We start from the raw sequence: 22,235 nt of genomic DNA, 5'->3' as shown, positions 1-22,235 counted from the left end.
ACCTTCAGATCGGACTGCATCCGCTCCGCAAAGCTGATACTCCGATATCAGGAGCATCCTCCCATCCATCCTTGGTGACCCCCTCCAGGGTGTTTGGCTGGAAAGTCGACTCCTGCACTGGCAGCCGCTATTTTGGATCTGTTACACCCGAACTACCTCCACAGGTAAAACGACTTTTGAAATATCCCACAATCGTTTGGAACTTCCACCCATGATGTTGGACTTCATCAATGAAAGGAACCGACTCCGTGAACGGCTTATCCTAGAATCTATCGGGACTGACACCCTGCCAGGGTCCTCTCACACAGTGAGTAACGACTCATCACTGGCAGAAACCCAAAAGATGACTGATCTATACCTATCTCTGGAAGACCTCTTGAAAAAGGAGGCCCTACAGAACATTGATTGTCAATTTTTATTGCTGTACATCTCTGGTAACATCACTCCTAGAGGTCTAAGGTTACTTATCACTAACCCGTACCCTACGGACACGATTTTCAGTGCAGACTGGAAGTCCTTTATAGACTTGTGCCATCTAGGTTTCCTAGAAAGACTACATACCAAACGCACAACACTTAGTAATGCCCTCCTGTCGGACATCTCTACGATTAAGGAGCAATTACTATACTTCAGCGATCATTGTGATTTCCTTAAACTAGAGGAATCCACCAGCAGGAGATTGATCGCGTACGAAAAAGATCTCATTTTTAAAAAAGCGAAAAAACTAAAAAGAGACCGGGCAGACTATGCCCTTAACCCTGTAGGTGACTGGAAATCCAGCACCCTCCCTATCTCCCACAAAGACACTATTTTTTCTGATCATAGTACCACTCAAAACAGGAATACACTGAATAAACCTAATCCTGCAACCCCACGGGATAGAGTCATGACATACAGTAGGTCTTTCAGGAACAGCTCCAAGTCTAGACTTAACAACCGAACCAATGAGACAATACCACCAATAAAACATAATGACTTTGAGACTAAAAACCACCCACTGAGGATTAACACCCCAACATCTGTCTCCGAATCCAGCTGCCAGGACACAGCCCTAATTCCCACCCTGAACCCCATTCCTCTACTCAACAAACCCTCCCTGCATAGACACTTCAGTCACAAGATACCAATGAATGCCTTCAAATCTTCCGATCTAGCAATCCATCTATCTCGGTTACCCTCCACCTCCAAACCAATGGAAGTCCCACTCCCCTTCACCACTCATTCCTCAATCTCTCTGACCAACGACTCCATAGAAGATGATAATGATTTCTCATCTCTACTTCAACTATCAATACATAATACTTCCTATTTCTCCAACCCACTTTCACCTGACGACCACCTTCCCAGCCCTCCAGAGGACCATAACATAACCCAGGGGTTTACCAATCCCAACACGGATCTAGCCACGTCTGCTCTAGACTTCACGTATGCAGCAGCGTCTTTTTTAGGACTTCCATCTCAGCTGGTCAGGCCCCCACTAACCCCTACAGTTGTGAGCAAACACATACTGATCCCCTACATCATGAGTCCCAAAGCCCAAACCATAACCCATTTTTTCCCGAAAATTGAAAAAATCTCAACAAAAAGAAAATTAGACATAGACCCAGAGGACGGAGAGGAGGCAAAAAACGCACAAAACCAACATCTATCTCTCAACAAAAAGAGGAACCTGGTCAAACAATAAAATTGTTCAACTTGTCACTACATATTTTAAATAGTTCCGAGTATAGTCTTTTGAACAGGGGCCTATCCTTCTGCCCCACAGCACCAACTGACAATTTCGAACTTTTTATGGACCTTAACAGGTTCATAAGAAAACTCACTCTCACCAGACATTTTGCTATGACAAAATCTACCACTACACCAGGTTCAACCATTGAACTATCTGGAAATTCCTCCACACCTAACGCCATCCCAGTGGATGTCCACCCCAAGTCTAACTTCTACCCAACTCACCATCAAGGCCCCATGGTAGAAACTTTCTCTTCCCTGGTAAGTAATGAATTTAGGGCATTAGACCTACCATCCCATTATCCAGATAACCTAACCACCCACGAAAGAAGGGCTATGAAAAACCTCCAAAATAACCAAAAAATCGTAATTCGCCCGGCCGACAAAGGGGGGGGGGCATAGTCATTCAGGACAGAAACAAATACCTTGATGAGACCATGAGAATTCTCAGTGACACCACTTTCTACTGTAAACTCACCACCAACCCATTATCCACCTACACATACGAATATCAAAACCTTATAGAGTCAGCTGCCAAAACAGGACTGATTACTAAAAAAGAGAAACGTTTCCTGTCTGTCACCTTCCCTAACATGCCCTTTATTTATCACTTGCCAAAAATTCATAAATCACTAACAGATCCCCCTGGACGCCCCATTATCTCTGGAATAGGCTCTCTCACCAGTAACCTCTCACACTTCATAGACCTTCACCTCCAACCCCTTGTTCTCACCTTACCATCCCACCTCAAGGACTCCACACAACTAATTAGAGATTTAAATGACCTAAATATTGACCCTTTGACATCCCCAATCTGTTTCCTGACAGCGGACGTAACTGCACTATATAGCAACATCCCCCACATCAAAGGCATAGAGGTAGCCCACTCATTCCTCTCATCTAACAATACAATTCCCGAACCCCAGGTAGATTTCTTAATCAACTGCATTGAATTCATCCTCAAACACAATACCTTCAGTTTTAACAGCAGTTTCTACAACCAAACAAATTAAAGGATGTGCAATGGGCACCCGCTTTGCACCCTCCTATGCAAATCTGTACATGGGATCCTTTGAAAAGACACACATCCATGGTGAACATCCTTACAAAAATAATATACTGCTTTATAAACGGTACATTGATGACCTGTTTCTGATATGGAAAAGCACTGAGGAAGAAGCCGTCCGCTTTATTGAAACTCTAAACAATAACAATTACGACCTATCATTCACACATACATTCTCCCCCACCTCTATAGATTTTCTAGATCTCACAATCAATTACAACAGTGACAACAATAAATTTGTGACGAAAACTCATTTCAAACTAGTGGATGTCAACAGTTATATTGACTTTAGAAGCGCCCACTATCGCCCTTGGCTCAAAAATATACCTTTTGGGCAGGTCAGGAGGGTGAGAAAAAACTGCAGCACCGACGAAGACTTCAAAAAGGAGTGCCTAGTCTTAGAAAAAAGATTTAAAGACAAACTTTTTCCCACAAACCTTATAAAAGGCGCACGACTAAAAGCTTCGGAACTCACACAAGAGTCCTGCCTCAACCCTCCCCTCAAGACACCTAAATCTGGTTCTAATGACTCTAATACCAACTTCATTACCACCTACAACAGAGGCAATAAGACGATTAGGAACATTCTCTGTAAACATTGGCACATTCTAAAAAATGATTCGCACCTAAAGGACACACTACCAGATAAACTGAATATCGCATTCAGACGGTCCCTAACCCTTAAAAACATCCTGGCCCCTAGCCGAATAAAGAAACATTCAACATCCCACACAAACTTCCTCTCTAATCTCAAAGGTTCCTAGAAATGTGGACATTCACGCTGCCTTTGTTGCAACACCATAAACCACAAAAAATACACCTACACATCTATCGTTACCAACGAAACATTCACAATCAAAACTCTCCTTAATTGCGGCAGCTCATATGTCATTTACCTAATGGAGTGCCCATGCCAGTTGCAGTACATCGGAAGAACTATCCAATGCTTGAGAACCCGAGTTAATAACCATCAGTTCAACGTAAACACTGGATTTCTCAAACACAGTGTATACCGTCACTTCTCTCAGGTACACGAGTGCCAATTCAACAAAATTAAGATCACACCAATCGAACATATCCAGTCTGACGTCCCGAACAGATTCAGTAAGTTAAAACAAAGAGAAAACTACTGGATCTATAAAATGAACACACTACACCCATTGAGTTTAAATGACATCACAGAGTCATCTTTGGATTAATTTCCATTAGACCATTTCATTTATTGAAAAACACCCAGCAGCCAACACAACTGTGAACCTATCTGGACACACGCGGACATGCATACAAGATTCTATGCAGATCTACTAAGCAGACCGTATACAGACCTTTGGGACCCCCGCAACCTACTGTCCTTCTATCTAACACATCAACGACCTTCGTAGCCTCAACAAAGTCTATAGCAACCAGACAACCACCACCTCTGCATTTTTAGTAAAAATTTAACAACTAGGCAACAAACCTCTTTCTGCACTTCAGGTTTCCCATATAATCCCTAGTGCACCGACGGTTCCCAACAGAGAGTCCTAAGAGAAACCAATAGCGTAAAAAGTTATGCACCCATTCACTACCACATTCCAACTAATTACCCACATCAGATCACAGGCACTATCCAGGTTGCCTCAATAAGACCAATTGATGCCATCCTCATTCGCTAACCCTCTATTTTCACCAGACCCCTAAGTGAATCCATTACCTTTTCCTCAAACTAACATCTAACAAACTATTACATATAACAATGCACTATGTCAATCAAGGTACTATTTTAAAATCGATTACTTTTTTCATACTCGCTGCCCTGTTTTCAGTGGAATTGTTCCCTTTCAGTATTCCTGCTGCGCAGCCGGGCGACCCCTGGCGGTTTGCGGGTCACCGTGCGTTCCATCTCCTTTTGGACATCGGCCACCGTAGTATAGACAGTCTCCTTGACAACGACCGACAAGCCATAACAGTAGTCTTTCTTTCATTTAACCACCATAACTAATCACCCATACTCCAAACAGACACCACAAACAGCTTTTGTCTAAACATATATAAAATATAAAATATAAACATCACTTGTCCTTTACCCGTTTTTCTCCTGATGTCATTGGATAACGACCGAGTAACAAAGTTTTGCCGTCCCCCATGCATGTCGCATTGCTTTTATCCACTATTTTACTTTTTCCCCACAAAAGGAGTTTTTAATGTGACAACTCACCCTTTACTGTCTATGCACTTCTATTTTTATTCGATTGTATTAAAATTTATATTAAATGCCATTGTAACAGAATGTATCCATTGAACTTTGACCTGCCCGATTTTTGGCGTTTTTTTTGCCTAATTGCTCAGTCTGAACTGGCCCAAACAAGATGGACCCATCCCTGTATATATACATGCTTCCTTTCCTGTGTTCACTATGCCTGACGAAGACGCCAGTTCGGCGTTGAAACGCGTTGCAATATGCAATAAATACACTTTTATGAGAACCGGCTTCTGTATCTGTATCCCGTCTTCATCACGCAGCAGCGCCAACATAGATCCCAACTATTTTACAAAACTTGCGTTCACTTTACCAGCACCAAAGCAACCCCAGACCATCACATTACCTCCACCATGCTTGACAGATGGCGTCAGGCACTCTTGCAGCATCTTTTCAGTTGTACTGCGTCTCACAAATGTTCTTCTGTGTGATCCAAACATCTCAAACTTCGATTCGTCTGTCCATAACACTTTTTTCCAATCTTCCCCTGTCCAATGTCTGTGTGCTTTTGCCCATATTAATCTTTTCCTTTTATTAGCCAGTCTCAGATATGGCTTTTTCTTTGCCACTCTGCCCTGAAGGCCAGCATCCCGGAGTCGCCTCTTAACTGTAGACGTTGACACTAGCGTTTTGCGGGTACTATTTAATGAAGCTGCCAGTTGAGGACCTGTGAGGCGTCTATTTCTCAAACTAGAGACTCTAATGTACTTGTCTTGTTGCTCAGTTGTGCAGCGGGGCCTCCCACTTCTCTTTCTACTCTGGTTAGAGCCTGTTTGTGCTGTCCTCTGAAGGGAGTAGTACACACCGTTGTAGGAAATCTTCAGTTTCTTGGCAATTTCTCGCATGGAATAGCCTTCATTTCTAAGAACAAGAATAAACTGTGGAGTTTCACATGAAAGCTCTCTTTTTCTAGCCATTTTGAGAGTTTAATCGAACCCACAAATGTAATGCTCCAGATTCTCAACCAGCTCAAAGGAAGGTCAGTTTTATAGCTCCTCTAAACAGCAAAACTGTTTACAGCGGTGCTAACATAATTGCACAAGGGTTTTCAAGTGTTTTCTAATCATCCATTAGCCTTCTAACACAGTTAGAAAACACAATGTACCATTAGAACACTGGAGTGCTGGTTGCTGGAAATGGGCCTCTATACACCTATGTAGATATTGAATTAAAAACCAGACGTTTGCAGCTAGAATAGTCATTTAGCACATTAACAATGTATAGAGTGTATTTCTGATTAATTTAATGTTCTCTTCATTGAAAAAAACTGTGCTTTTCTTGCAAAAATAAGGAAATTTCTAAGTGACCCTAAACTTTTGAACGGTAGTGTACAACACCAGAACAAAGCTCATTACATAAGTACAGCATCAGAACAAAGCTCATTACATATATACAGCACCAGAACAAAGCTCATTACATACATACAGCACCAGAACAAAGCTCAGTGCATATATACAGCATCAGAACCAAGATCAGTACATATATACAGTACCAGAGCCAAGCTCAGTACATATATACATCACCAGAACAAAGCACAGTAAATACAACACCAGCACAAATACAGCTAAATTTAGTGCAACCCCTGCCATATAGGTTTGCACTAAACTGTATACAGCTCCCAGCATGGCCCAAACAATGGTAAAGATATGCTGGGAGATGTGGTTTCACAAATAAAAATCATACCACCCAGCATCTCAATGCAGATCATACAGTGACTACAGTGCTGATTAGAGGCAGAATACATATTTACATTAAGTGACTCACAAGTGACGATCTCAGATTCTAGTTGTTCCTTTTCTCTTTTCTTCTCCATCCGGTCCAGACCTCTGTGACGACTTCTCCCGGCCACAGCCCATTTCTGCTCTCTGCAACTCAAATGTCTTCAGCTTCTCACTTTTCAAACATTTCTGCACCTATAAACAAAGATAAAGTTCTCATGGTGCCAGACATTGTGCCCCTAAATATATCACCATACACTGTACCTCTAATTATAATAGCACAATACACTGTACCTCTAAATATAATAGCACCATACACTGTCCCTTATTATAATAGAACCATAAACTGTGTTCCTGATTATAATAGCACCATACATTGCACCTCTAATTATAATAGCACCATACACTGTGTCCCACACACACACCGTTCCCCCTGTAGATAGTGCCCTCATAGAGCTCCCTGTAGATAGTGATCTACATAGATCCCCCTGTAGCTAGTGACCCCCATAGAGCCCCTGTAGATAGTGACCTCCATAGAGCCCCCTGCAGATAGTGCCCTACATATAGCCCCTCCTGTATATAGTTCCCACATATAGACCTCTGAAAATAGTGCCCCACATGTAGCCCCCTGTGGACAGTACCCCACATATAGCCCCCCTGTAGATAGTGCACCACATATAGCCCACCCCTGTATATAGTGTCCAACATATATATAGTGCAGGAGGAGGTGGCGGCAGCTGGTTTCTGTGGCGCCACCCCCACTCAAAGAGGCAGCAGGCTGCCATCATGGATAGTGTGGCCCTGGCGCCCCCCATCTTCCCTCTTAGTTGCGCCAGGGGAAAATGCCCCGCCTGCCCCCCCAGCTATGCCCCTGATGAGTGGACATGATCTGCAACGATGGATTCATACCCAAATCGGTTCAAAATGCCTTTCACATGGATCAGTGAGCCCAGAGAAGGACATAAAAAAATTCCCTAAACCATAACGCTGCCGCCACAAGCTTTTGTTCTACCAGCAATGGTTGCAGGGTGTTTGTTCTCTGGTGTTTTTCGCCTGGCACGCCAACGTCCATCCGTTCAATGAAGCAGGAATCATGACTCATTGGAGAAGGCAGCCCTTTGCCAATCATCGGTGGTCCAATTCTGATACTGCCGTGCAAATTGCAGCATTTTATTCTGATGAACCTTTGTTAGCAAAGGAGCAGTGACCATCCGTCTGCTTCAGAGCCCCATATGCAGTAGGGTTCGCTGAAGTGTTGTTTTAGACACACATCTAGTAGCTCCCTGGTTGATTTCCACGGTGAGCTGCTCCACTGTAGTGTGTCATTCGGCCCTCGCGCACCTTCGTAGCCGATGTTCAACTCTCACATCAATGGCACATGGTGGTTCACAGTTTCCACGTTGGTTATTCCCAATGGTGCCATTTGTCCACTCATGATACACTTACACCACAGCAGCACGCGAACAGTTCACAAACTGCGCTGTTTGAAAAATGCTACCACCCTGGGCCCGAAAGCCAATAATCATTCCTTTTTGCAAACTTATACCTATGGCAACAATGAGTGATGGGTAAAAGTGATGGGTTCAAACAGCCTATTGCACACCTTATATAGCCACCAAGCCAGCCCACGACACATCACTTCCTTCATGGGCTACGTGCTGCCGACGTTAAAAGTGGGAGGTGATAATAATGTGACTCGACTGTGTATATTTATGCATACATATACACTATATGGACAAAAGTATTGGGACACACCTCTAAATCATTGAATTCTGGTGTTTCCTTCAGTCCCACTGCCACAGGTGTATAAAATAAAGCACTAGTCATGCAGTCTGCCTACAAACTTTAATGAAAGAAAGGGTCGTTCTAAAGAGATCACTGAATTCCAGCATGGTCCTGTAAGAGGATGCCACCGCTGCAACAAGTTAGTTCGTGAAATTTCATCATCAACTGTAATTGGTATTATTGAAAACTGGAAGTATTCAGAAACCACAGCAACTCATCCATGAAGTGGCAGATCACGTAAAGTTAAAGAGCAGGGGCGCCAAATGCTAACGCACAAAGTGCATGAAAGTCACCAACGCTCCTGTGTGCCAGGAGCTTCATGGCATGGGTTTCCATGGCCGAGCAGCTGCATGCAAGTCTTATCTCACCAAGCACGATGCCAAGCGTCGGATAAAGAGGTGTAAAGCACGCTGCCAGTGGACTCTGGAGCAATGGAAACGTGTTCTGTGGAGTGATGAATCACGCTTCTCTATCTGCCAGTCTGATGGACGAGTCTGGGTTTGGTGAATGCCAGGAGAACGTTACCTGACTGATTCCATTGTGCAAACTGTAAAGTTGGGGAAAGGTGGGCTAATGCTATGGGGTTGTTTTTCAGGAGTTGGCCTAGGCCCCTTAGTTCTAGTGAAGAGAAGTCTTGAGACTTCAGTATACCAAAACATTTTGGACAATTGTAGCTTCCAAGAGTGGGAACAGTTTGGGGGAGGCCCTTTTCTGTTCCAGCACACAAAGAAAGGTCCATAAAGGCATGGTTAAGTGAGTTGGTGTGAAAGAAGTTGACTGGCCCGCACGGAGACCTAAACTCAAACTTATTGAACACCTTTGGGATGAACTAGAACAGAGATTGAGAGCCAGGCCCTCTCCCCAATATCAGTGTCTAACCTCACAAAGGCTCTTTTGGGTGAATGGGCAAAAATTCCCACAAACACACTCCAAAATCTTGTGGAAACCGTTCCAGAAGAGTGGTATCTGTTTTAGCTGAAAAGGGGGGACCAACTCCATATTAATGCCTATGGATTTGGATTGGGATGTCATAAAAGCTCCCATAGGTGTAATGTGTAGATGTCCCCATACATATATATATATATATATATATATATATACACACATAGTTTAATAGTTTTATTTTATTGACATAGCGGTTTGAGGCTTTCTTTTTTGCAGGATGAGTTGTACTTTATGTAGTTGCCGTTTTTGGTACACATACATTAGTGTCTAAATTTTATAAATTTTTATTTTGGCAAAAATGAAAAAAAAACAAACAGTTTTCTTTTTCTTTTTACAGCATATGTCGATCATCATCAATTACGCTATAAATTTATTGTGAAGCTTGTTCTATTCGTGATGATTGATGCACATTTGTGTTCTTTTCTTTTACAGATTTATTTTTTTTGATTCAATTGACAGTTTTTTTTTAAATCCCATAGATTTTTTTTTAACTATAATGCACTGCCATATGCAGGTTAATGTGTCTTGTTCAGCAGCTGTCACAGCTCCTACAGCGAGGACCGATCGCTGTGTCCCCGCTGATTAACCCCTTAAAAGCCGCGTTCTATAGAGATCGCGGCTTTTTAGGGGTTAAGCTGCCATCGCCGGCCTGCTACGCGATAGCGGCCGGCGATGGTGACTATGGCAACCGGACACCAAACAATGGCGTCCGGCTATGCCATAGACGGAAGCCTAGTGGGTCCTGACAACGTCAGGACCCACTATGCTTGCTGTCAGTGAGTAGCTGACAGTTCTAATACACTGCACTACGCATGTAGTGCAGTGTATTAGAATAGCGATCAGGGCCTCCTGCCCTCAAGTCCCCTAGTGGGACAAAGTAATACAGTAAAAAAAAAGTTAAAAAAAGATGTGTAAAAATAAGAAAATAAAAGATTTAAAAGTGATAAAAGTAAAAATCCCCCCTTTTCCCTTATCAGTCCTTTATTATTAATAAAAATATATAAACAAACAAATAAACTATACATAATTGGTATCGCCGCGTCCGTAACGGCCTGAACTACAAAATTATTTCGTTATTTATCCCGCACGGTGAACGTCGTAAAAGAAAATAATAATAAACCGAACCACAATCACAATTGTTTGGTCACTTCACCTCCCAAAAAATGGACTAAAAAGAGATCAAAAAGTCGCATGTACCGAAAAATGGTACTGATCGAAACTACAGTTCGTTACGCAAAAAATAAGTCCTCGCACGGCTTTATTGATTGAAAAATAAAAACGTTATGGCTCTTAGAATAAGGCAACACAAAAAGTGAATGATTGTTTACAAAACGTATTTTATTGTGCAAACGCCATAAGACATTAAAAAAAACTATAAACATCTGGTATCGCCGTAATCGTATCGCCCCGCAGAATAAAGTGAATATGTCATTTATAGAACACGGTGCACGCAGTAAAAAAAAAAGAATAAAAAAACAATAGTAGAATTGCTGTTTATTAGTCACCACGCCACCTAAAAATAGAATAAAAACTGATCAAAAAGCCGCATGCACCCCAAGAAAACTACAATGGATTCCTCAAGGGGTCTAGTTTCCAAATTGGGGTCACTTTTGGGGGGTTCCCAATGTTTTGCCACCACAAGACCTCTTCAAACCGGACATGGTGCCTAATAAAAAAGAGGCCTCAAAATCCACTAGGTGCTCCTTTGCTTCGGTGGCCGGGGCTTCAGTCCATTACCGCACTAGGGCCACATGTAGGATATTTCTCAAAACTGCAGAATCTGGGCAATACGTATTAAGTTGCGTTTCTCTGATAAATCCTTTTGTGTTATAAAAAAAATGGTATAAAGAGGATTTTCTGACAAAAAAAAAATTTACATTTCACCTCTACTTTGCTCTAAATTTCTGTGAAACACCTAAAGCGTTCATAAACTTTCTAAATGCTGTTGCGAATACTTTGAGCGGTCTAGTTTCTAAAATGGGGTATTTGATAGGGGTTTCTAATATATGGGCCCCTCAAAGCAACTTCAGAACTGAACGGGAACCTAAAAAAATAAATAAATGAGGCAATACTTCGCTTCTTACATTATACTGATAATGAGCCGTGCCACCCCGAGATGACCCCAGTTTTGACCGTTTGTATAAACGGAGACCCCTATTAGACCGTTCCAGTGCCCGGTTTTCCCAAGCATACACCCCCGAGAAGTGTATTTCTATTGATGAGTCCCTGGTACATTTTAAAGGGAGGGTTCAATTCCGCGAGTACCTGCCGGGTAAGAGGGCAAGGTATGGCGTGAAGATGTATAAGCTGCTAGAGTGCATCCCGGTATACCTACAGGTTTAGACTATATGAAGGAAAGGCCAACCCCAAACCAGACTGCATCCTGGACTACAATAGGTACATGGGAGGGATGGACTTGTAAGATCAAATCCTGAAGCCCTACAGCGCCATGCGGTGTGGTATAAGAAGCTGGCCGGGTACATCATACAGATGGCATTGTACAATGCGTACGTGCTACGTCGATGTGCAGGCCAGACGGGAACTTTCCTGGAATTTCAAGAGGTGATTATCAAGAACCTAATCTTTAGGGACCAAGAAGGGGGGGCACCCAGTACTTCTGGAAGCGGGGCCACACTCATCGTACCAAGGCGGCAAAACTTTCCAGGAGAAGTTCCCCAAACTGGCAAGAAGGGAAAAAGTCAAAAGAGGTGCAAAGTCTGCTATAAGAGGGCGATAAGGGATGACACAATATATCAATGTGACACGTGTCCCGAATAACCAGAGCTCTGTATGAAAGTCAGTTTTAAAATTTATCATACATCCCTTGGTTTATAATTTACCCCAATTTTACTTACCCTGATGTACTCCGCACAGCTTATCCCCCCTCGTCTTTCCCCTCTGAGCCCTGCTGTGTGTCCAGGCAGCTGATAACAGCCTCATGTAGGATATTGCCATACCCGGGAGAACCCACATTACAGTTTATGGGGTGTAGGTCTCTGGTCAAAATGCTCACTACACCTCTAGATGAATGCCTTAAGGGTGTAGTTATTAAAACGGGGTCACTTCTTGCGGGTTTCAACTGTACTGGTACCTCAGGTGCTTCTGCATACATGACTTCGCACTAGAAAATCCCCAGTAGGCCAAATGGTGGTCCTTTCCTTCTGAGCCCTCCCATGGGCCCAAACGGCAGTTTATCACAACAAATGGGGTATTGCGGCACTTAGAACAAATTGCGCAACAGAATGGGGTATTTTGTTTCTTGTGAAAATAAGAAATTCAGCCAAAACTACATATTATTTGAAAAAAATAATTTTGTTTTCATTCCCAGCCCAATTCAAATAAGTTCTGTGAAAAAACTATGGGGTCAAAATGGTCACAACACCCATAAATGAATTCCTTGAGGGGGGTAGTTTCCAAAATGGGGTCATTTGTGGTTGGTTTCTATTGCTTTGATACCTCTGGGGCTCTGCAAATGCGACATGGCACCCGAAAACCAAACCAGCAAAATCTGTACTCCAAAGAACACACAGCGCTCCTTTCCTTCTGAGCCCTCCCATGGGCCCAAACGGCAGTTTATCACCACAAATGGGGTATTGCCGCACTCAGGACAAATTGGGCAACAAAATGGAGTATTTTATTTCTTGTGAAAATAAGAATTTTTGAGCTAAAATGACATATTATTGGAAAAAATATATTTTTTTTAAATTCCCAGCCCAATTCAAATAAGTTCTGTGAAGAAACTATGGGGTCTAAATGGTCACATTACCCATAAATGAATTCCTTGAGGGGTGTAGTTTCCAAAATGGGGTCACTTTTGGTGGGTTTCCATTGCTTTGATACCTCTGAGGCTCTGCAAATGCGACATGGCACCCGAAAACCAATCCAGCAAAATCTGGACTCCAACAAACATATAGCGCTCCTTTCCTTCTGAGCCCTCCCATGGGCCCAAACGGCAGTTTATCACCACAAATGGGGTATTGCCACACTAAGGACAAATTGGGCAACAAAATGGGGTATTTTGTTCCCTGTGAAAATAAGAAATTTTGATCACAAATGACATTTTATTGGAAAAAATTAAATTTTTTTCATTTCTCAGCCCAATTCAAATACGTGCTGTGAAAAAACTGTGCCATCAAAATGGTAACAGCAACAATAAATGAATTCCTTGAGGGGTGTAGTTTCCAAAATGTGGTCACTGTTGGGGGATTCCTACTGTTTTGGCACCTCAACACCTCTTCAAACCTGGCATGCTGCCTAAAATATATTCTAATAAAAAGAGGACTCAAAATGCACTAGGTGCTTCTTTGCTTCTAGGGCTTGTGTTTTAGTCCACGAGCGCAGTAGGGCCACATGTGAGACATTTCTAAAAACTGCAGAATCTGGACAATACATATTTAGTAGTGTTTCTCTGGTAAAACCTTCTGTGTTACAGAAAAAAAAATGAATAAAATTGAAATTCAGCAAGAAAAATAAAATTTGCAAATTTCACCTCCACTTTGCTTTAATTCCTGTGAAATGCCTGAAGGGTTAAAAAACTTTCTAAATGCTGTTTTGAATACTTTGAGGGGTCTAGTTTTTAAAATGGGGTGTTTTATCAGGGTTTCTAATACATAGGCCCCACAAAGCCACTTCAGAACTCAAGAGGTACCTTAAAAAAAAGGCTTTTGAAATTTTCTTAAAAATATGAGAAATTGCTTTTATGTTCTAAGCCTTGTAACGTCCAAGAAAAATAAAATAATGTTCAAAAAACGATGCCAATCTAAAGTAGACATATGGGAAATGTGAACTAGTAACTATTTTGGGTGGTATAACCGTCTGTTTTACAAGCAGATGCATTTCAATCCTGAAAAATGCAATTTTTTCCAAATTTTCTCTACATTTTGCAATTTTTCACCAATAAACACTGAATATATCGACCAAATTTTACCACGAACATGAAGCCCAATGTGTCACGAGAAAACAATCTCAGAATCGCTTGGGTAGGTTTAAGCATTCCGACGTTATTACCACATAAAGTGAAATATGTCAGATTTGAAAAATGGGCTCTGAGCCTTAAAGAGGCTCTGTCACCAGATTTTGCAACCCCTATCTGCTATTGCAGCAGATAGGCGCTGCAATGTAGATTACAGTAACGTTTTTATTTTTAAAAAACGAGCATTTTTGGCCAAGTTATGACCATTTTTGTAGTTATGCAAATGAGGCTTGCAAAAGTCCAAGTGGGTGTGTTTAAAAGTAAAAGTCCAAGTGGGCGTGTATTATGTGCGTATATCGGGGCGTTTTTAATACTTTTACTAGCTGGGCGCTCTGAAGAGAAGTATCATCCACTTCTCTTCACAACGCCCAGCTTCTGACAGTGCAGATCTGTGACGTCACTCACAGGTCCTGCATCGTGTCGGCACCAGAGGCTACAGTTGATTCTGCAGCAGCATCAGCGTTTGCAGGTAAGATCGACTTACCTGCAAACGCTGATGCTGCTGCAGAATCAACTGTAGCCTCTGGTGCCGATGTGGCCGACACGATGCAGGACCTGTGAGTGACGTCACAGACCTGCACTGTCAGAAGCTGGGCGTTGTGAAGAGAAGTGGATGATACTTCTCTTCAGAGCGCCCAGCTAGTAAAAGTATTAAAAACGCCCCGATGTACGCACATAATACACGCCCACTTGGACTTTTACTTTTAAACACACCCACTTGGACTTTTGCAAGCCTCATTTGCATAACTACAAAAATGGTCATAACTTGGCCAAAAATGCTCGTTTTTTAAAAATAAAAACGTTACTGTAATCTACATTGCAGCGCCTATCTGCTGCAATAGCAGATAGGGGTTGCAAAATCTGGTGACAGAGCCTCTTTAAGGCCAAAACTAGGCTGCGTCCTTAAGGGGTTAAAGAGTTGTATGTACCAAAAATGGTACCAATAAAAACTACAGCTTGTCCTGCCGAAAATAAGCCCTCACACCGCTCAATCGACTAAAAATTAAAAAAGCTATGGCTGTCAGAATGTGGTGAAACAAAACAATTTTTTTAACACAGTTTTTTCTTAGTAAAAGTAGTAAAATATAAAAAAAGCCTATATAAATTTTGTATCACTGTATTCGTATTGAGCCTCAGAATAAAGTTAAGTTGTTATTTTTACCGCACGGTGAAAGACGTTAAAAACAAAACCCAAAAACCAATGGAGGAATCAAAGTTTTTTTCAATTTCAGCCCACAAAGAATTTTATTTTTAGTTTCCCAGTACATTAAATGGTACTTTAAATGGTGTCAATAGAAACTTTAACTCCTCCCGCAAAAACTAAGCCCTCTCACCACTCCATTGATGGAAAAATAAAAAAGTCATGACTCTTGGAAGGCGGGGAGTGAAAAACTAAAATGGAAAAGCAAAAAGGGACCAGTCTTGAAAGGGTTCACTAATTTCTAATGAAAAAACATTTATGACCACATGCGGGGTATTGCATTACAAATGTTCGGGTGCTTTTTCTCCTTTATCCCTTGTGAAAGTGAAAAAATGCAACATTTTAATGGAAAAAATGTTGATATTCATGTTCATGGCCTAATTCCACTAAATTCTGAAAAAAACCTGTGGGGTCAAAATGCTCAATATACCCCTACAAAAATTCCTTGAGGGGCGTAGTTCCAAAATGGGGTCACTTTTGGGGGGTTTCCATTGTTTTGGCACCACAAAACCTCTTCAAACCTGGCATGGTGCCTAAAATATATTCTAATAAAAAGGAGGGCCCAAAATCCACTAGGTGCTCCTTTGCTTCTGAGGCCTGTGTTTCAGTCCATTACCACACTAGGGCCACATGTGGGATATTTCTAAAAACTTCGGAATCTGGGTAATAAATATTGAGTTGCGTTTCTCTGGTAAAACCTTCTGTGTTACAGAGAAAAATGTATTACAAGTGAATTTGGGAAAAATGTTTAATTTGTAAATCTAAAGGCTTAAGGGACTTTCTAAATGAGGTTTTAAATACTTTCAGGGTGCAGTTTTTAAAATGGGGTGCTTTATGGCGGATTTCTTATATATAGAGCCCTCAGAACTAACTGGTCCATGAAAAAATATCCTTTTGAAATTTTCTTGAAAATGTGGGAAATTGCTGCTAAAGTTTTAAGCCTTGTAACGTCCTAGAGAAATAAAAGGACGTTTGAAAAAACAAAGCAAACGTAAAGTAGACATATGGGAAATGTTAACTAGTAACTATTTTGTGTGGTAGTACTATCTGTTTTACAAGCAGATACATTTAGATTTACAAAAATGCTAATTTTTGCACATTTTCTCTAAATTTTGGTGTTTTTCACAAATAAATACTGAATTTATCGACCAAATTTTTCCACTAACATAAAGTACAATATGTCACGAGAAAACGATCTTGGATAGATAAAAGCATTACAATGTTATTACCACATAAAGGAACACATCAGATTTGAAAAAAATCGCCTGTGTCCACAAGGCCAAAACAGGCTGTATCCTAAAAGAGTTAACCTTCGAATCTTTCCCTGAGCACTCTATATGTTTATAGTAAAGTTTTGATCTTTTCGGTTTGGCCACCAAATGTTTATTCTCTTTTACTAGCTAACAACTAATTTCTTATTTCTCCAAAAATCCTCATACAGATATTGCAACTGTTAAATGACCAAAAAAAAAGGAAATTTTAACATTTGGTTTCTGTATAGGGACGTGTTACATTTGGTGTACATCACCATCAGTGGTGTACAATGGAGTTTGTCAAAATAGCGGTTTCACATACACGAACATGTCTCATAGCAAGAGCTAACAAAGCAAACCAAAGTGCACTTACTTCCTCTACACAGCTCAGACCTGCAGAATCAGGAAGTGACATGTGAGCAGCAGTGATGTGGGAGGAGCAATTATTAGTGACTACTCATGGTACTGCTGACTGCTGGGGTGTGTGACCATGTAGCATCTTTGCAGTCTATGGAAAGTACCTCTAAGTTGGCTCTCTACAGCCACTGTAGAGCAGTGAGAAAGGACCAAAGGGAGTTTTACCCCATCGCTCCCATCCCACTTACATACACAAATCATGCCAGTGAACATTAAAATAACACCATAAACAGATCATTTGAAAAATGAAATTCCACTGATAAAACATAAAACCAACATTAGAAGACATCTGCATATAAAGATGTAAAAAAAAAATCACTTAAAATGACACTTTTTGTGTTTTTGAAAACCAAAAGCCTCTTAACATGCAGGGTAAATAGATTATAATATAATAGCGAGGGATTACAGACCACAGCCTGGTGTCATACTAATCCCTCACACAGACTATTACTAGTTACTGACATAAGCACGGCTAGAATTCAGAACAGCACCGGAGAGACGACATATGGCAGCATATTAAAGGGAACGTTTCATGTATTTTAGTTTGATTAATTAGATGTAATTCCGCAGAAGATAAATAATGCGCTTATTCTTTTTTTAATATTGTAGGTTTTTTTTTATTAACTTTCCTAGGGCGGTCATATTGGAGAAAAACCCTTCTTGTATAGACAGTGCAGCAGGGCGTGTGTGCTTTATGGCAGCTGAAATGAAAGGGAGTCAATTGACAGAGAAATGTTGCAGAATATTATAGTCTAGGAAGTGATGGAATAAATCCACTTCCCCAGAGAGTAATAAGGAACAGAGCCTTTGTGTGTATAGTGTACAGTGTTGCTATCCCGGCTCATCCGGGCTTCCAGTAATACAACAGAGCGGTCATTAACTTGCCCTCCCTCTAAGGCTACATTCACACAAGTGTGTCGGATTTGCGTGCGCAAAAATCGGACCATATTTCCTGTATTTCATGTCCATGTGCCATCAGTGTGCGTTCCATGCGGCATCAGTGTGCTTTGCGTGTGGCATCCGTTTTTCACGGCCATGATTATCCTCAGCAAGCACTTCCTTTTTTTTCATATATATTTCTTTAGCTGCTGATGCATGAAACACAGACAGCACACGGATGTCGTTCTGTGTGCTGTTCGTGTTTTTCACGCACCCAAAGAATTAAATTGGCGACAACACGAATATAGGACCTGCAGTGAGTTTCACGCAACGGACACACTCTGCGTGAAAAATCAGGCATGTCTATATAGCACCATTGATTTGCATGGGTTCGTGTGCTGTCAGAAATTGCAATGGAAAGCACACGGACGAGGAACACGCTCGTCTGAATGAGCCCTTATGAGAATGATTGACTCATCCTGTGTCTGTAAATACAGAAAAGCTGAAAAGTGAGCTACAGAGAACAGCAAATATCAGTCTATTGTGACAGCTCTAGTGGCCAGTGTGAAAACTGAAATATAAGATTTTGTCAAGTGAATAGTTACATAAAAAAAGACCAAAAGTTTTAAAAAATATTTTAAGAATATAAACCTGATTTTCCCCCTTCCCGACATCCTATATATACGGCAGAAGTTGGGTGGAGGAGTATGCAATGGTCATCATGGCAGCCTGGGAGACTAATGAAGGCCTTCAGGTCTGCCATCTATGTACACATATTAAGCCCTGCCACAAAAGAAATATAAAAAAAATGAACATAATTGGTATCGCCACAATATAACATTTAACCTGCACGGTAAACGGCGAAAAAATATAATTTTAAACTGCCAGAATCTGTTTTTTGGTCACCTTATCTCTCACTAAAAATGGAATAAAAACGGATAAAAAAGTTTCATGTACCCCAAAAGGCCACTCAATAAAAAAGTTATGGCTCTCAGAATATGGCAACGCAAAAATAATTTTATTTTCAACAATTATTTTTTTCCTTGTAAAATTAGTAAAATATTAAAAAAACTATATAAATTTGTTACCGCCATAATAGTAATGACCCGAAGAGTAAAGTTAAGATGACATTTTTACCGCACGGTGAACACCATAAAAAACTAAACCCCTCAAACATTTAGGAATCCCTGTTTTATTCTCATGGCATCCCACAATGAATTAATTTCCAGTTTCCTAGTACATTATATGGTACAATAAATTGTGCCATAAAAAAACTACAACTCATCTTGCAAAAATTAGGCTCTTAAAAGGCTTTATCGATGGAAAAATAAAAAAGTTATGTGGGAAGGAAAAAACGAAAATGAAAATCCGAAAAATGCCTGCGGCAGGAAAGGGGTTAAATAGTATGTACTTTTTTGTGAATTCCCTTTAGGGATTCTAGAGCACTATTCAATTTGTCCCCTTACATACATGATAACTTGCTGCTCTTTTTTATTATGTATGACTTTGTCACCAAAATGCTGCATTGCTTGTCCACTTAGTTACAACAGCCCCATGCAGAGATTTGCAGTTCCTCAACAAATGGCACATACATAGTGTGATAATAGGTCGAAAAATTGGTCAATGTGTAGAAAGCTATTCAACGATTTCGAAGATTGTGACTCAACATGTTATAAAGTCTCTGTGCAATGACCAAATCCTTTTCTTGGCTCATGCGAATGATCGGACTCCCAATACAGGCACATTAGAGAACAATGGTGATGAAGTGTGGAGAGTGATTACAAAGAACGTTTCTCGCTCTGGAGGACCAGGCATGTTTGTACATTAGAGGGACAGTCTATTGATTTCAATAGGCACTGTGTAATGCTTCATTTCCCCTATGGTGGTGCTGCAGAAATACTGTACACTTGCAGAAAGGTTCCTTCACAGATTACCGTTGATCGACAAGGGCCCCAAGAGCAGGACACTTTGTGATCAGTTTGTCTTTGGACAATCCTTCTAATAAAAAAGAGATTGTCCAAAGCACACCAACCCTTTAAAGGAGTATACCCAATATACAGATGTGTCAGAACATCGCATTATTAAAAGCACTTGAAATCTTTTATATTTCCCACTCATTTCAATAGAGAATGAATCAATTAAAACAAGCACTGGCTAATTCAAGACATTCAGTGAGTTACCAACTCTTACACCCCCCATGATGTCATCTTTTGACACTTCTGATTAATGCGTCAGACGAACCTATAGTAAGGATCCCCCTTTAAGCAAAATGTGAATGGTACGGTAGCTAGAACCTTTATAAGAGGAAATAATCTCAAATAGATTAGAAATAATATTTTGTAGTCGTATATAATCTATATTTCATCGTCATTTTTTTTTTTTTAGAAAAATATTTCGAAGTTACATAGTCCAAGTAAATATAACTCCATCTGTTTTCTTGTGTTCCTTTTTTCTGAAGCGACGTCTGCTGCATAATCCTAATGTTTATAAGCTTATAAGAACCAACATAAGTCGAGCGATTACGCCATAAGTACTATTTAATACAGACATTCACACAAGACGCTTGCACACAATTCCACTAGATCATTTTATAAGCACTCCCTTCACCTCCCTGACATTTACTGTCAAGAAACAAACTGATAGATTATACCTGGCTCTGCCCCGTTGCTGGACAACTTATTGTTAGGGCTATGAATAATTAAATCTTGAAAGATCGAGTCAGTCTATGATTTCATCCGCGCAGAATAGACCATATTTTAATGAGCAATGAGAGTCCCGCGTGTTACAATACAAAATAGCTTTATTCTTCTCAGTGTTCGTTAACAAATAGACGCTAGTAAATTATTTTCCAGGACACAGACTCTCCAAGGAGATTCACACGTCAATAAAAAAATACATTTATCAGCCGTTCGCCTGCATACAAAATGTAAACGATATCACGGTAAAAAAAAAAAAGAAAAAAATTGTGCTATTTCCTTCATTTCACAGAATTGTATAATGGCAGAGAAAGGTTAACACTTTTGCATAATTTCTTTTGGGAAGCAGAAGTAAGATCAAATTGGAATGCTGGATAAAAGGACTTTATATGTTTCTTAAAGGAAAAATAATGGTTATTTGAGAAAGATTATAGTTCTAGATTAGGAAAATTGAGAGCTTTCTTAGCAAAATGCTTCTGCCTGCGAACGGCTGCTCTTTCATGGAGGTATTCTAAAGGAAGATGTTATCTCTTAGTATCTCAATAGAACGCCTTTCACTGACTTAAGTGGAAGTCAAATCTGCATTACAAGGGTGGATTGCTAGAACAGAGATATAATTTGCAGGAAATGCAAAATATCTTATCGGGGTGATGGAGGTTTTTTTCAGCACGGTTACATGTTAATGACATCAACATTTCCGCTTCATACAGTCACATGCAAGACAGAAAACACCACGAAAAATGGAAAAAAATATTAGGTGAATATACTTTATGTGCCAATTTGGTGTTACTCGTGGATGTTCGGTTGGTAACATCTTAATTGGCAAATTTGCACTGTAGGTGTTACTGTATCTATGGATAAAATGAAATGTAATACAAGCTTAAGAATTCCTTAAATTTGGACCAAACCTTGCATTGTATTAATGTAAAAATTGCTATTTTAAATATAAGAGAATATGAACAAAAATGAGATGATATAAAATGAAATGTGACCCATCCGAGAGCATAAACAGAGAAATTTAAGACCATTTAATTATTTTTTCTAAATATGGAGATATAAAATAAAGTACAAAATGTATCAAATTCACAAAATGAATACAAAATGTAGTCTAAAAATGTTATCACTTCTGGGGTTATAATCTCGTTATGTAGACTTTTCCAATCACACTAAACCAAAATGCACCACTTTCAGAGAGCCGCTACCTCCAGTGTCCTAAAAAAGGAGAAATTTGCATTTAGTTTATTCCGGAGAACAATACAGCAATAAATACATAGATCAAATGCATGAACTCAATGGCAATTTAATAAATACTGGGACGGCCAGTGAAGTTTCA

The 22,235-nt window shown here is 40.4% G+C and overlaps 1 protein-coding gene across 2 annotated transcripts in view; it reads right to left on the bottom strand.

Moving 5' to 3' along the window:
* Window positions 1–20,988: 20,988 nt before the first annotated feature.
* The window catches only part of WDPCP (WD repeat containing planar cell polarity effector), a 306,972-nt gene continuing 305,725 nt past the window's right edge, over window positions 20,989–22,235 (bottom strand). For both annotated transcript variants that reach the window (XM_075863142.1, XM_075863143.1), the window contains one exon: window positions 20,989–22,114. In XM_075863142.1, coding sequence (XP_075719257.1) covers window positions 22,064–22,114 — 51 coding nt within the window. In that variant the 3' untranslated portion in view covers window positions 20,989–22,063. The remainder of the gene's footprint in view (window positions 22,115–22,235) is intronic.

Source organism: Rhinoderma darwinii, chromosome 4 (genome assembly GCF_050947455.1).
Source record: "Rhinoderma darwinii isolate aRhiDar2 chromosome 4, aRhiDar2.hap1, whole genome shotgun sequence".
Taxonomy (NCBI): Eukaryota; Metazoa; Chordata; class Amphibia; order Anura; family Rhinodermatidae; genus Rhinoderma; species Rhinoderma darwinii.
Note: the sequence above shows the minus strand (reverse complement) of the source record. Positions and strands in the feature narration are given on the sequence as shown.